The sequence below is a fragment of the Hippocampus zosterae genome, chromosome 4, assembly GCF_025434085.1.
Source record: "Hippocampus zosterae strain Florida chromosome 4, ASM2543408v3, whole genome shotgun sequence".
NCBI classification, from domain to species: Eukaryota; Metazoa; Chordata; class Actinopteri; order Syngnathiformes; family Syngnathidae; genus Hippocampus; species Hippocampus zosterae.
In genome coordinates, this window is record NC_067454.1 from 9,527,070 (window position 1) to 9,541,958 (window position 14,889).

At 40.1% G+C, this 14,889-nt stretch overlaps 1 protein-coding gene across 3 annotated transcripts; it reads right to left on the minus strand.

Moving 5' to 3' along the window:
- Positions 1–5,243: 5,243 nt before the first annotated feature.
- Positions 5,244–10,999, minus strand: LOC127599193 (secretory carrier-associated membrane protein 5-like). Of its 3 annotated transcripts, XM_052062945.1 has the most exons (8): positions 10,917–10,961; positions 10,771–10,819; positions 9,550–9,594; positions 9,051–9,170; positions 8,067–8,223; positions 7,209–7,310; positions 6,014–6,131; positions 5,244–5,595 (listed from the first exon to the last, which is right to left on the minus strand). In XM_052062945.1, the coding sequence occupies exons 3-8, from the start codon at positions 9,554–9,556 to the stop codon at positions 5,416–5,418; spliced, it is 684 nt and encodes a 227-aa protein (XP_051918905.1). In that variant the 5' UTR covers positions 9,557–9,594; positions 10,771–10,819; positions 10,917–10,961; the 3' UTR covers positions 5,244–5,415. The 3 variants fall into 3 exon arrangements, with proteins under 3 accessions (XP_051918905.1, XP_051918903.1, XP_051918904.1); XM_052062943.1 differs by having other exon boundaries at positions 10,771–10,999; XM_052062944.1 differs by lacking the exons at positions 10,771–10,819; positions 10,917–10,961 and having other exon boundaries at positions 9,550–9,958.
- Between the last annotated feature and the right edge of the window lie 3,890 nt (positions 11,000–14,889).

Below are 14,889 nucleotides of genomic sequence, written 5' to 3' on the forward strand. Positions count from 1 at the left end.
GTTAGTCAGACACGCAAGCAGCTAAGCACGAGGCTAGTGTGCCGCTCGACTTCCACTATGGAGTTTTCTCTTTTGTGTTAAGTCAAAGAAAGGATATCTTTCTGAGTACACTAAGTACAATTTTTCTCGAATTTGTGGCAAGACTCAGTCCTTGTCTCTTGAGCCTACTTTTGCCAAAAAGTCCACCTTGAGACCCAAAGGCTACTTTTGGCATGTCAAAACTGTAAGGCTTGGCACCAAGGCAGCAGGTAATTATGGCTGCACGCGTCCTGCCTTTGCGAACTAATTATGAGAGTCGGGATGCAATGACTCTCCCATTTCTGCGGGAATAAATTCACTCTTGCATGGTGAAGGTAGGAGCTGTTGGCTGTGTCCGCCTAAAGCCAGGTAGTCAGTGGGCCTCATAACAAAGACAACTTAATTCCCTCATTTTTCCTCCTTCGCCAGTTTTATGGAATATGTCCTCAATTTGCCATAAAATCTTTGAATTAAACACTTCCCCTCCAAGGCAGCTAATGTGCATTGTGGGTACTATATTTTCTCATTTATTAAATGGTTCGATATTTCTTATATTAATGGTCGCTGGAATAAAATTTATCTTATCCATAATATTTTGGCAACTAAAGCACATTTTTTTAGTGTCATATCACCATTTTTTTCTCCAACATTCTCTGAGCCAAGGCACAAATTTTAAATGGGAAATATTTCACGGCACAAAAGGAAACACAAATGTCACAAAAAGGATTTTGTTTCATTAAATTAATAGTTTAATTTGTTCCTAGCTCAAAACATAATTGACACGGATATCAACTTTTTTAAATTTTTATTCTGCTTTTTGAGGAATTTAGTCATTTTCCTGTCGTCTCAAGGTCTAATGAGTCCTCAAGTAATTCAAGTGCTTTGATCAAAAGGGGAAAAAAAATGCTCATGCTTACCGTATTTTTTCGGATTATACGTCGCTCCGGATTATAAATCGTACCAGCCAAAAAAATGATCATTAAGAAGGAAAAAACATATGAGTCTCACTGGAATATGAGTCACATTTTTGGGATTTTTTTTTTAAAATAAAATCCAACACCAGAAACATACATGTCATCTTGAAAGGCAATTTAAAATAAAAATAAAACTAGAGAACAACAGGATGAATAAGTTACATGACGCTGAAAACAACAAACTGTGAATGTGCCTAGTATGTTCACGTAACATATTAAGAGTTATTTAGACAACTATAGCACAAAGAACATGCTAACAAATTGATCAAACCATCAGCGTCACTCCAAATCACGAAATCCAATGAAAGCTTCATGCTCTGTGTCACTTTTAAACAACTCCGCCAACTCCAGAGGTAGAAGATGCAGCGCTTCCTCTTCTTACGTCAGAGTCATCATCAGTTGCTTTTCTCAGTTATCGCCAACGTGGAAAGTATCAACACAGGCCGAGAGCATCCTCTTGCGGTTTAATGTGAAAATAATGTGTTAACCATTTCACACATAAGTCATTCCAGAGTATACGTCGCACCCCCAGCCAAACTATGAAAAAAACTGTGACTTATACTCCGAAAAATACGGTACTGGTTCGGACGCATGGACGGGAAGACAGTCAAACCAGCTGGAGCAATGCATGACGGTAACACCCCGCCACCGTGGTAAGAAAACCAACTTCAAAATAAAATCTTGCGATTCGTGCTTTGGTACCTTTTCATTTAGAATCTGTTTGCGGCAGTGTATGGTGGGCGTGGCGGCTTGGTGACTCATCTGGAAATTGGAGCCCAGTTTAAGTTTAAATTGCCATGGCAAACTGTTGCTGCCAACATCATCGTGTGGATATTTCATTACTATTCCAGACGACAATTGCGCTTGTGATAACGTGCACCCCCAGCTGGCAGTCACACACCTCCAATGGTGCCTGCACCCAGCTGGGGAATCCTTGCTTTAAGGATATTTATGATGGGATGATTCATTTCGGATTGTCCCATCTGAGCAGAGACGATTGGAGGATATCCTTTGAGGGCAAAGACCGTATCGGCAACCCACAGGTTCCAAGGGTAGGATTGATAAAGAAGTCAACCACAGGGATTGCTGCCCACCCCCCCACCCCCGGCCCCTACCTCCTCCGACAGCAGCATATTTCACTCGAGTCATTCCCTGTCAGAGGGGGATGGCTCTCATTATGAGATCAGTGACGACACAGGCTGGCAGCGGCACCCCTTCCCTTACAGTGAATGACTAACATGGCCCCCTTCCAGACAGCTGGGAGATCCCTCCTTTACTCCCCGGAAGGATGCAAAGATCTCCTCCACACCCACCACAGTCAAGATACTCTGGCACTGAGTTGTGAGAGATTTGCAGAAATTTTGACACCAATGTTTGGCTGTCGGTATACCACATGGGGCACTGAGGTATAACATTTCAATCTGTAGAGTGGCAAACAGCGCAGGATACAGTCTGACTGCCGCCATGGATGGGAACACAAATGCTTGCGGACTGGGAGAAATTTCCATTGAAAAAGTTCCCGTGTACACGAGGACACAGCGCCAGTCTTCCTCATACCAGTCACGTCACCTACCAGATGCCGGCCTGCATCGCGCCGAGCTGCGCTCACATGCATGAGTTTCAATGCGTGCCTGTGTGAGGCGCACACCCGGCAGACGTTGTGCAGACGGCAACGTGTGTTTGTTCAACCGCATGAAAGAGCACTCTATACATCTCGGCCGAGTCGTAGAACAAAAAGCTCCTCTGTGCTCTGTCAGCTAAGGTCAAACGTGACCATTTTAGAAGGGGAAAAAAAATACGTTAAATCATCACCACCAGTACCGGTACTTACCTGCCGCCTCCCACTAAATCTGCTTTTGACAAATCATGAAGAAAAGAACTCTCTTTGACAGCCATTGAAAGTAAAAACCATAATTACCTCACTGTTGACTCCCATTAACTTTATGAGTTCTCCTTTAAGGCAACAACTTCTGTGTTGTTTTTCTTTTTTTGAGGGGGGGGGGGCGAGGACTGAAAGCAAAAAAAGTACAGGAAAATAAGTGCCAAGGCAACTTTGTAGCATCCCTGTGGCGCAATCACATATAAGTGCCTCTCAAAAGTCATAGGGATCTTCCAATTTAGAGCAAAAACAGTTGGAAAACCAAGATTCTGAAGGTGATTTCTGCCCTCTCAATGTGACACAAACATATACCGGTAATGCAAAAAAAACACAAAAAAAACAAGAAAAATAAAAATGAACCTTACGATCGTTCTTAAATAGCTTTATAGGCTAATGACGTTATGTGAAATATCCAAAACGTATGTATAATTCAATTCAATGATACAACACAATGGGCCACATTCTCTATCATCTATTTGTCAAACACATTACGGTATTTCAGTTTAAAAATAAAGTACTATATATTTTTTCATTGGCTAGCAATCAATGGAAACTATCGCTTCTTTGTGTGCTTGTAAACTGTTTGTTACTTGTGTCCTCTATGGGCTTTACGGTCGTTTTCTGACTAAATTCACCACTGCAAGAGGAAACATGGCGACGTAGCATTTGAAATCAAATCATGCGCTCGCATGCGAGCCAGCGGACCACATTGCTGTGTGTTAGCTGTGGGCACTGCAGTTCCGTACCCCAATTACTTTTTTCAATCATTAGGGTGGTAAACATCACTCTTCTCTGTAATGTGCCTATTTTACCAGTCACTTTACAAGAACCTTCACATAAAAAGAGAATGTTGTTAATACAGGAAAGCAGGTGTTTTGTTGAAGTCGCTCACTCAATGGACAACTATTAGATAAATTCACCAGCACATCCTTGATTTGTTTTAATCTGTGACTGCTACTGACAAGCTGTCCTATTTACCTGAAGCTGTCACCAATTTTTCTCTGGAGGTTTGAGGTTGTGTGTGTGTGTGTGTGTGTGTGTGTGTGTGTGTGTGTGTGTGTGTGTGTGTGTGTGTGTGTGTGTGTGTGTGTGTGTGTGTGTGTGTGTGTGTGTGTGTGTGTGTGTGTGTGTGTGGCAATTAAAGCACTACTTGGCTCCTAAGGGAATACCGCTGCAGTAAAATGTCATTGCCGTGTTGTTTAATTATTTCACGTCACTGGCAGAGGAGACCCTGCACATTATCAATGCAAGATATGGGATATATTTTGTTTAGAATTGTTTTTTTTACTTTTGATGGGTGTATGAGTATAGTGGTTGTAGCGCTATTAGGACATGTGCATGAAGGGACACTTGATTATGTACACTTGTACAGTCCAATGCAATTAGAATCATGATTAATATCTATTTATCTGTCGATCTATGTCAGTCAGTCGGGCGGTGGTCTGTCTGTGTGTGTGTTCGCGTGCCTGTGTATATGTGTAGAAAATGTGGAAACGAGGTGTGGCTTCATAATTCCCTCACATTAAATGCAACAATTCATGGTGAAAGAAACTGTATATATATATATATATATTTTTTTTTTAATTAAAAAAACTTAGCACCTCCCTGTGGGCAAACATTCATATAGCAAGATGCAGGTCACTGCAACACTGTCTGCACATGTGACTTTATAAAAAATGTCAAACAATATTGAATGACCATTTTTAAAATAAATTCTAAAGTCTCGTAATAAACTACAGTAAATGAAATGCTTACTATACATATGTGCTTAACAGGATATAGTTGATAGTTAAATTCAATAATGTGATTTTTCTTCCCACTGTTCACAGTTACGATGAAGGGCCACAATGAAAAGACGAAATGTAATTCTGAATATTTACTAATTGTCTAAACATCATATTTGTCTTTAATACTTGTGTGACAGATTATTTTCTTGCACTATTCAGACTTTGTGGGGACATTTTTACTCATAAAATAAATATACAGTCTATATAATTTTCTTTCATGCGTAATAAAAAATATCGATTTTTTTTCCGCCCATTATGACATTTTTAATTTCACAGTGTTAAAAAAAGAATAAAGAAAGAAATGTGGCAAACTGCAGAGAAATCCCATGAAGTCATCCTGAGGTAACAGCCAAAAATCTAACGGCCATTTTCTCTCCATGCATAGTGCTAAATGCTAACTTTTCTTTGGTATATCCACGGTAGGTCATAAACACAATATAACAGTATAATACTCAAAATAAGACATTAAAAACAAATCATACAGGTACATTTTTTCTTAGTACGCTAATTCTGATGACAGTGAACCCCTACAACTCACAGGGGACCGATACCGAGCCCTGCCAACGAAATCTACTCAATTTGTGAATGTGCAAGCGGTTCACTGTATGTTACTTGAAAAGTTATAAAAGATGTAACATTTTTTTCATCTGTTTACCAAATCATGAGATGGCTTGAAAACACGCAGATTCATTCATTTAAAATAAAAACCAGCTGACTTTGGCCCCAACGATATCGTCGCCGCTGCGTCTTCTGCCTCTTACATCTGGTTGTCATTGTACTGCGGGGCCGAGTACTGATCCTGCATGGCGCCGCTGGCCGCCCCGATGGCAGCCTGCTGTGCAGCCTGCTGGACGTGGGGGTTCTTCCAGGCACCTGTGGTCCACTCCTCTTGCGCTTTGGTCATGCTACCCCCACTCCCGCGGTAGAAGTTGTGGATCTGCAAGTACGGTGGTATCACAGAGGCTTTTACTTGAGGAAAATCGGTAACTTCTACAGGAACTGTACGTGACATCGTTTGAGATGATTTATTAAATACACTTACTGTCCTGTCAGTCTCATGAGGTCTGATACACGAGTTGCATTTTGTGAGTTTGCATGATTTTGACTTGATAATCAAATCAAAATCACCTTTGTGATTGAAGGCTAGCCTTTCTTGTGTATTGTCTGTTGAAGGGCTTGACTTTTTTAATTGACAAAAATGTCATTCATCGAAAAAAGATTTTTTTGCGGGGCCCATCAGTTACACTCACTAACACACAAAATATTAAATTAACCGGTATTGGCTTGCATAAGCGACATTCATTTGCAACATCTCAATCTAAAAAAAGTTTGCTTCAAAAACTGTTGTGTGTTACCTTCGTGAGGGCGATGAAGGACAGCGAGGCGACGGCGGTGAACATGATGGTAGGCACCAACATCATCAGAGCTATCAATATATTGTAACTGAAGAAAGAGATAGTGGCCAACCAGCCGCTGAAAGGGAGATAAAAATAAAATCATAAATAAACGTTTCACGCATAAAAATGACTCACGATTTGATGTAACACAATATTATCACCGCCGGCAGCCACTTGGCCATCTGGACATAAAATGCTGATCATTTAGCGGCTTTAAAAGAAGCAGCGGATGAAAAACTTTGCAGCACTTCATGCATACAGGTGTGCATCCACACCGCCCGCGGTGACATTTCCAAAGTTTATGAAGGCTGTTGTCGTCACGAGATTCATTTGTGGGTGTCGGACCGAGTCCGGCGCTCGTTAATGGCCTCGAAAAATCTACTAACGGAGCTGTCATAAAACATCTACGAGGCTAATTCCTAATGGTCCATCACTGTCATGTTAATGGCGGCGACAGACTTTGTGGCAAAAGCGCGTTTCAGAGGAGAAAGCAGATTATATGATCTGCTTTACACATTTTTAGATGACTTGCTCTGCACACTAATGTATGAAGCCCTCTGACCACGATGAATAAAGTTTAGATTTGTCCCATATGGATTAGTACGTGTCTTTTTTTAAAAAGTTTTTTACTTTGTACTCCCTATAATCTGGTGGTGTGCTCTGGAATTTTATTTATTCATTGTGTGTTGTGTTATTGCATTTAAATGATTACTATGCTTTTTTTGCTCCTCAAAATTTGGTGGTTTGGACTTGAGTTTTATCATTTATTGTCTTAATTATAATTTGCAGATAATTAAAACGTGGTAAGCCAATGTCACTTTCTCGTGATTCCTCAACAAATGATAAGTGTTACATGAATACATTTTAATCATGTGCAACTGAAAACAAAGTACTTCTTTGGAAGTGGTAGTAGTTAGTAGTGGTAGTAGGAGTAGTGTAGTAGTTGTTGTTGATTGTAATTAGCTAATAATATTACCGATTTAACTATCAGACGTATTAGACAAACTGTTATATATTCAGTTTATTGAAATCAAAGTTTTAAAAATGTTATGTCATACACTTTAGTTGTATTCATTTGGGTTTTTTTTTTTTTTTTGCTGCAGATATTTCAGGCTATAATTTGAAATGTGGCTACGTTTTTACCGCTTCTTACCATACTCCCCATCCCGGGATGCCGATGCTTTGAATGATGCTGATGCCCACTTGAGCCATGAACACGAAGAAGAACAGCATGTAGTTGAACGAGCTGTCGCTCCTGAGGGGGCGATATGATTGAGAGGTTTATTGTTACAGTTGCATATTTGTTCTATCTACACTTTACCCAGGCGACATTCCTAACTGACTTGAAAGCATGAGACATCTGTGAACTCAATTTTGTACTTTAACGCTCCCTGCTGGACCATAATGGAACTAACACCACACTGCAGATACTGTACACTTTCAGACAAGTACGGAAAGCCTTATGAGCATTTATTGAATACTGTATTCTTCATATGCAGTTGAAGGTCGATATATCATTTACTATGCATCCTCAACAGTGAGACAATTCAGTGCACTAATCGAACAAAAAAGCCGTTTTAATAATATTGTACTATATGACATTGCTCACTGTAGTAGAACACTTGTGACTATTAGTGAAGCAAACCAACAAGGGAGAGACACTGTAGTTCTCCTTGTTGGCTTCCTGTAGTGTGAGACGCATGCCTACTAATTGGGCCTCAAAGTGTTTTATTAGTTTAGCACACGAAATTACTGGTAAAATTTTAAGACCCAAAGTGACACTAATAGAGTGGAAAAACATTCCTCGTAAGACAAAATTGTTCTACGACTACACTGAATTGCCTTACGAGTAGAGCGCACTTGTAGAGGGATATCAAGCATCGTGAATAAATGTTGAAACGGCTTTCTGTATGCCACAACATTCGGTAACCCTGTTATTATCCCTTATTGTAATTCGAATAACCATGCTATTATGTAGGTTTTCAGTGCTATGCCGAAGTTTCATCCCTACCTGAAAGCCTTGTAAATAGGCCGGAACCAGCACACGTACGAGCAGGGCGTGAACATGAGCAGCCATATGATTGACAGGCCAAAGTTGGTCACGCCCCCTCCTCCAAACATCCAAGCGAAGCAGCCCACCAAATTGACTGCCAGAGTGGCGCCGTTTACTACGAAAAGAGAAAGGAAAGGAAATAAAAGGTCAGGAACACGACGAAACTGCTGCCAAAATGTGGAATTCAACTCACACTTGAAGGAGTAATCAGCCTCTCAAGTCATTCAAAATATTGATCTTCCCGGCATAAATCAGTTGATCGAGATAACAGTTGGCTGTGTGTTTTGCTTTTCCTTTGGCCATTTAAAGGTTTGTTCGGCAATCAATTGCAAATATTTGTCATTATGTTAGAGGTGAGTATGTATACGCAAGATCTCTGATTGTCTCACGAGACCTCAATTTATTTTGAACAATTTGTATTTTTTTCGGTGTTGCAACATTCATTGCAAAATATAGTCTATTGTCAGTACTGCTTCGTGTGTGTGTGTGTATGTGTGTGGATAGTGGTTTGGAGTCGTATCGTATAATGTTACTTACAGTTGCATCATCATTTCATTGCAAAGCAAACAATGCCCAAGCAAAGTTTTAACCATTAGGCTGTCAAACTGTCGCAGGGTAAAGCTTTATTGCCAATCAATCAAATGTTGCTCTGCTAGTTCCTGTGGTCATAAAATGATGAAAGCAAAACAACAACAAAAAAAAGTTACATACCGGTAATTCTATGCCCAAATGCTCCCACCAACCCAAGCTCCCCAGCTCAAACCAAGACCGTCTGCTCAGCCCCTCGTTAGCAAATAAACCGGAGCGGGGGGAAAAGGCACTGTGGACAGGCTATTAATGCAGGAGGACCCTTGTAAAGCATCTTCCTCTTATCACAAGTGGAGAAGACAGCAATCGGAATGATTAAATCTGTTAAACGAAGCTCTTGAAACGTTGACTCACACATCCACAGGTGGTACATTTTCTTGCACAAGCTGCGATGTTGCTCAGGGATCTCATCAAAGTCCTGGTAGAAGCATGGCTTAAGAGGAATGAAACCAGGCAGTGGCGGGAAGTTGGGTTCTGCAAAATAGATGTCAGTAACAGAGCAACCACAGGGAATAACAGGAAGAACATGCATAAACTGCTTCAAACAACAAAGTGTATGCAGGAAAAGTGATTAAGATTGCACGACGGTCTGTGTCTTATGTGTTTTGTTGTGTTATTTTGACTTCAAGATGGCGCCGCGAGAGTGGCTGCCTTTTTAGAAGCTCCTATTTAGTTTGTTCTTCTAATTCTTCTCATAACTTTGCTGCTGTGAAGTGGGAATTTCTCCATTGTGAGACGATTAAAGGTTTTCTTATCTTATAACATCGCCCTCTTAAAATAATGCTCTTTGGCAGTCATTATTTTGGGAAAGTGATGACGAGAAATTGTTGTGGCAGGGCCAATCAGTACTCACCAGCCATTGTGATATTAGATGCACTTCCAGTCCAGTCTCTTTAGCCTGTCACAGGTATGTATACAAAATAGTATAAATATAAAAAGAAGTATGAATACAATCGAGCAAGATTCAATCGGATACAATGCAATATGATGTGAGACGATCCATGATCGGTGCAATACAATTTCATAGGATGCAAATAAATACATGAGATCCAATAATATACTTGACTTCACGGCATTACAAATCACCAATCAAGTACCGTACTCTGATGTTTTCCACATGCATCTCAAGCAATATGATGCGATAAGACATGATACGGTATCGTGGGATACGGTACAGGAAGTACTGTGTCCTGTACCACATGATCAGGCTCGGTGTAAAACGATTTGATATACAGGATATTGACATATAACGGTATCTCGTGTTATGGTGTGATGAACTGCAGTACGGTAAGGTGGTACAATGTGATTCTTCACGTGTCACTGGCAGAAAAATAATACTTATTGAGCTCCAGTCAGTTTGCCCTTGGTATGGTCTGGTGTGATATGATAAGATTTGTCATGATAAAGAGTACAATATAATAAAATATGAAACGATACGACACCAAAAGAGAGACGAGGTGTGATGCGTTATGATACTATATAACATGTTTGAGTGTCCAATCAGAGTGTTCTGATGTGAACATCTTAAGACTTGAAAGGAAGGGTGCAATACAATACAATAAAAGACGAGATAATGCGATACGATACCGTACAATCCAAAACAAAATGGGCCACTAGCAAAAAGCAGACAATTCCGCTTGCTAAATGCTTGATCACATCACTCTGGTGTCATCTTGTCATGGCACGGGGGTTTCAAAAGTATTTCTGAACCAGTGCTATACAGTGCTATAATGACTTCTTATGTGTATTCGTTTTACCAGATTTTTTGGATATCACCACTGATGTTGCTCACAGCCTCGAGGGGGCATTTTGTTTTTGTCAATTCTTCAGGATTGCAATGCTACGTTGTGGTGCAGCGATTTGTCTTGTATTCATTCCACACAGTTTGGTACAGATGTCTCACAGTCAGGGGTTAAAGAAGAAGCTACCATTGAGATGTGGTGGGGGTCCCTCTGTTGCATGCTGAAATGTCCGGGATAATAACTAATGCATCCATACTACGCTTCAGGGACACAGGCCTAAAAAAAGAGGGCAATGTAAAGACTACTTATGGACAGAGACATAATCTTCTTACCTTCTCCTTCAGAGAGTAGTTTGGCCGTGTGGCCTCAAACACTTCAAGCCTGCAACGGAAGGTCTCGCAGGATTTCAGGAGTTTGGAAAAAAAATCGCGATAGGGTACCTTAAAATGCAAAAGGTTGAGTCGATCGTCGTACGTACACGGGACCGTGCGGCCTCGTTAATTCCCAAACAGTCAACGCCTCTGAATAGCCAGTCAAGCTATCCTCTCCAAACCAGGGGTGGGATTACAGAATTCTAATCCTTGATGGCACCGCCTCTCTGTCCATGGTTCTGAACTCGGAGGCAAACTGCAAAGTGTCATATTAAAACAGAAATCAAGGTACAATATGTTTTTTCTTTGTTTGCCAAGATATTTGTTCTTACCAGGTCGTTTTGGTGGAAGAGCATTTGCCTTTTTTGAAGCATTTTATAAACTTCAACTCTCAGTCAGGTGAGCAATGTTACTTGTCTTGCCCAGACACATTTTCTATTGACAGATATTTCTTCTTAAATTAGATAAAATTATATTTTATACTTTTTTCCTGTTCTTGAAAGACCATATTTTGCAATACAGTTCTTTTCTAGAGTTAAAACCCCGTCTTACATATTCAAAACCCATCAAGTTACCTTGTCACGTTCATCTACTGTATTCCTTTGTCATGTTTGCTTTTGTAAAGGTTTAGATCTTTTTTCCAGACAAATTTCGTTGTGTAAATGCAACAATACGCGCCTGTACTCCCCATAACTGTTTTATAATCGTCCACCAACCACGAAACAGCCTGAAAACACCCTTTGGTGCGTTTATTTTTGGTTTTATTGAGGTTCAGGGTGCTTTTACGCGATGATTTACTGCTCGGTCGTGTAATGACTTCGTTTTTCCAAGCGGGGTCGCTGTATCACAGCGAATGAGGAGCCTCTCGGGTACGAGGAGGTAATTCAAAGTACACTTGCACATTGTCATGTGAGCCTGTAAATGTTCCAGTTACAAAGAAAATACGATGAATGTCAATAAATTTAAAAATAGGGTTGTTAATTAAGTTCTACTTTTCTATTCTAAAAGCAACTTGAAAAAATACATAGAAAACAAATCATCATTGTGAGCCGAGCGATCTGATTATTCAACCAGCCAGGGAAAAGATACAAAACTAATTTCAAAGGCATTCAATCTGGTCTATGGGGTAAGGTGGTGAGACAAAGAAAAACATCAAAGCCACAGTAACACAGCGGGAAAATGTGATGTGGTCCGATAAAACCAAGGTTGAACTTTTTGGCCATAAATCCAAAACACAGCACTGCTGTTTGGCAAAGGAACACCATTCCTACAGTGAAGTTTAGGCGCAGCATCATGCTTTGGATATGTTTCTTCTTTTTTTTTTGCTGCAGCTTAGTCAAAGTGGGCGGAATTATCACAAGTTCAAAATACTCTTTGTCCTATTTTATATATCCCTAAAACTTGATGATTTGTGTGCAGAATTGTTCTATCTATCTATCTATCTATCTATCTATCTATCTATCTATCTATCTATCTATCTATCTATCTATCTATCTATCTATCTATCTATCTATCTATCTATCTATCTATCTATCTATCTATCTATCTATCTAGCTAGCTAGCTAGCTAGCTAGCTAGCTAGCTATCTATCCAGCTATCTGTCTATTTAAAAAGGATAGAATGATAGATGGCAATAGTGGATTGCAGTGAGCATCATCTTCTACGAATGTCTGTGTTCTCTATCTACATATGTAATATGTTGGCTACATGAAGTTGTAAGGCTGCACCTCATTAAATTATTCATAGTTATAAGCATCTGAACCATTTTCACTGCATAGTGACTAACCATTCCGTAAGCATGTATAATTTAAGAAAGACACTTATGATACTTTTTTTCCAAAAAGGCTGGCTGTGCTGTCACCTTTTCTTCACACAAACATGCTCCAAACATGCCAAATTGACCCCGCCTATGAGTCTATGTGTCCCAGCATTGTCTCAGTCGCTATGGAGACGCCTTTCCTCTGGACCAGACGTGCTATCCGTGGAAGTGTGTTTGTGTGTGTGTGTGGGGGGGGGGGGGGGGGGGGGGCTTTGTCCACTGCGCAGCTTCAGTGAAAGAAGGTGAAATAACACATTTCCATATTCAAATATGGACATTTTACAGTTGTTTCCTCTCTGAGGTCATTTTTAACCAGTGAGGAATAATTATTGTCCGTTATTACTATTCATTCATCCATTCCTTTTCTATTCTGCTTATTCTCATTAGAGTCAAGTGGGAGCTGGATCGTATCTCAGCTGACTGTAGGTCAGAGGTGGGGTACACCCTGGACTGGTTGCTGGGAAAATGCACATACAGACAAGCAGACATTCACATTCACACCTACGGACAATTGAGAATCTTCTTCAAAGACAGCAGCATGTTCGTTTGAGTAACGTGGGAAAAGGAAATCCATGCTGATAAGAAGGAGCTTTCTATTTACATTATTGTTCGGGATGTTTACTAATTCAACTTCATAGAATGCAATTTATTAGTTGGTAAGGCTTCAAGGCTTTTATTACAGTAAGTCTCCAAAGGCATTTTATAAAAATATTTACTGATAATTGTGTCCACATTTTTTAATGTATTTTATAAAATCATGTTTCTGTTTTTCTTGTCGTTTTTCTGTTGCTTGTTATGTTAACGTAATGTCTGTCTGATATTTTAATAGATTTTAATTTGTGGCAACAATTATCACATTATTTCACACGTCTCATTATATCACATGTTTTTAGTTGTTTGTATTTATTATAGTTTTTAATTTGATCGAAGGTACGCCTTTCCCCTCATAAATATACTTTTTACTGGGCCATATGTCTTCAAATACATGTTTACATACTGATTCTATTGCACTGTGCTGTACTGTACTGTCATGCTAAGTGGAAGTATACATTAGTGCGCATAATTAGCAGCTAGTTAACTTCAGGCATGACTACTTAACTAAAGAACATTCTGTGATGAGTGAGTGTCGTTGCAGTATGCTTTTCCAATTTAGGGATAATAGCACAGGATAACAAGCTCAGGTATTCCTTTGCAGTTCTAAAAAAGCATCAATGCATGATTTCTGGCTCACATGAAAGACACTCACCACGCCACTTTTAAACTGCCACGAGGAGCCACTAAAAACCTCTCATGTGTTTTGAATAAAGTTTACTCTGCTAATTGGTCTCTGTGAGATCCGCAGACATCATAATTAAGCCAGCGTGTACGTCCAAATGTGTCATGTCATGGCCGCACAGAGTCTCTAAAGTCCACACTGGCTCTATTTATCATTAGTGGTCCGAGTCACAGCAAGAAACCAATTTTTTGCTATTTGAATGACAGCGGAGTCAAAATTAGGTTCAGAAGGTGAAACCAGCTCATGTTTCTTTGCAGAAACACTTGCCAAATTGTCCGAGTAAAAGTTAGTCTTTGTGTCAACAATCCGCTGGATTTTAAAAGGATCTCCAAGTTAGCAGCAGTCCAAGGACAGATTGACAGTCGGAGGTGTAGGTCCAAAGGTGGTCTCGCAATTCTGTCCAAATTTCGAGTCATTGTCAACACATTTTCGTTGGTCACACACTGTAGGTGTAAAAAGCAGGATTACAGAGATTGTCGCGCAATAATTTCAACATAACTAGACTGTGTTGGAATGATTCCTGTATTTGTTGTTCTTTCAAATGCACACATCTACTTCTAAATTCCACTGTGAGCAAATAGATGGCGGATCTCTTTGCTCACAGTGGAATTATACCCCAAACAAGAATTAGACCAAAATACAGGTATTAACCATACAAAAAAAAATGTAGACATTGTGAAACAGGACTACAAACATGGAACCCCAAATAAGAGGGTGAGGGGGGGAGAGATACTGTGCACCATTTTTGGGGATGTGTGAAATGAAGAGTTAACTGTGCCAACATTTTCCGGATGTTGAACGGGGGTATTGCTTCAAACATTTCTGAAGCACGCTTGTTTTGACTTTGAGAGCGGGGCGCAACTCTGTGTAGAAGATGAATGGTGTGAGTGGCTTACACTCTTTTGAAAGGTGTGTGCAAGAAGAAGTGATGCGGCACCATTTTGGTACGTTGATATTTGTGCGTGGCCTGCATAGTGCTGCCTTT

Coding starts and splice junctions, on each gene's coding strand:
- LOC127599193 (XM_052062943.1), bottom strand. Junction 8,224..9,050: donor AATGTACCACCTGTGGATGT/GTGAGTCAACGT, acceptor CTCTTTTCGTAG/TAAACGGCGCCACTCTGGCA. Junction 7,311..8,066: donor CCTATTTACAAGGCTTTCAG/GTAGGGATGAAA, acceptor TCGCCCCCTCAG/GAGCGACAGCTCGTTCAACT.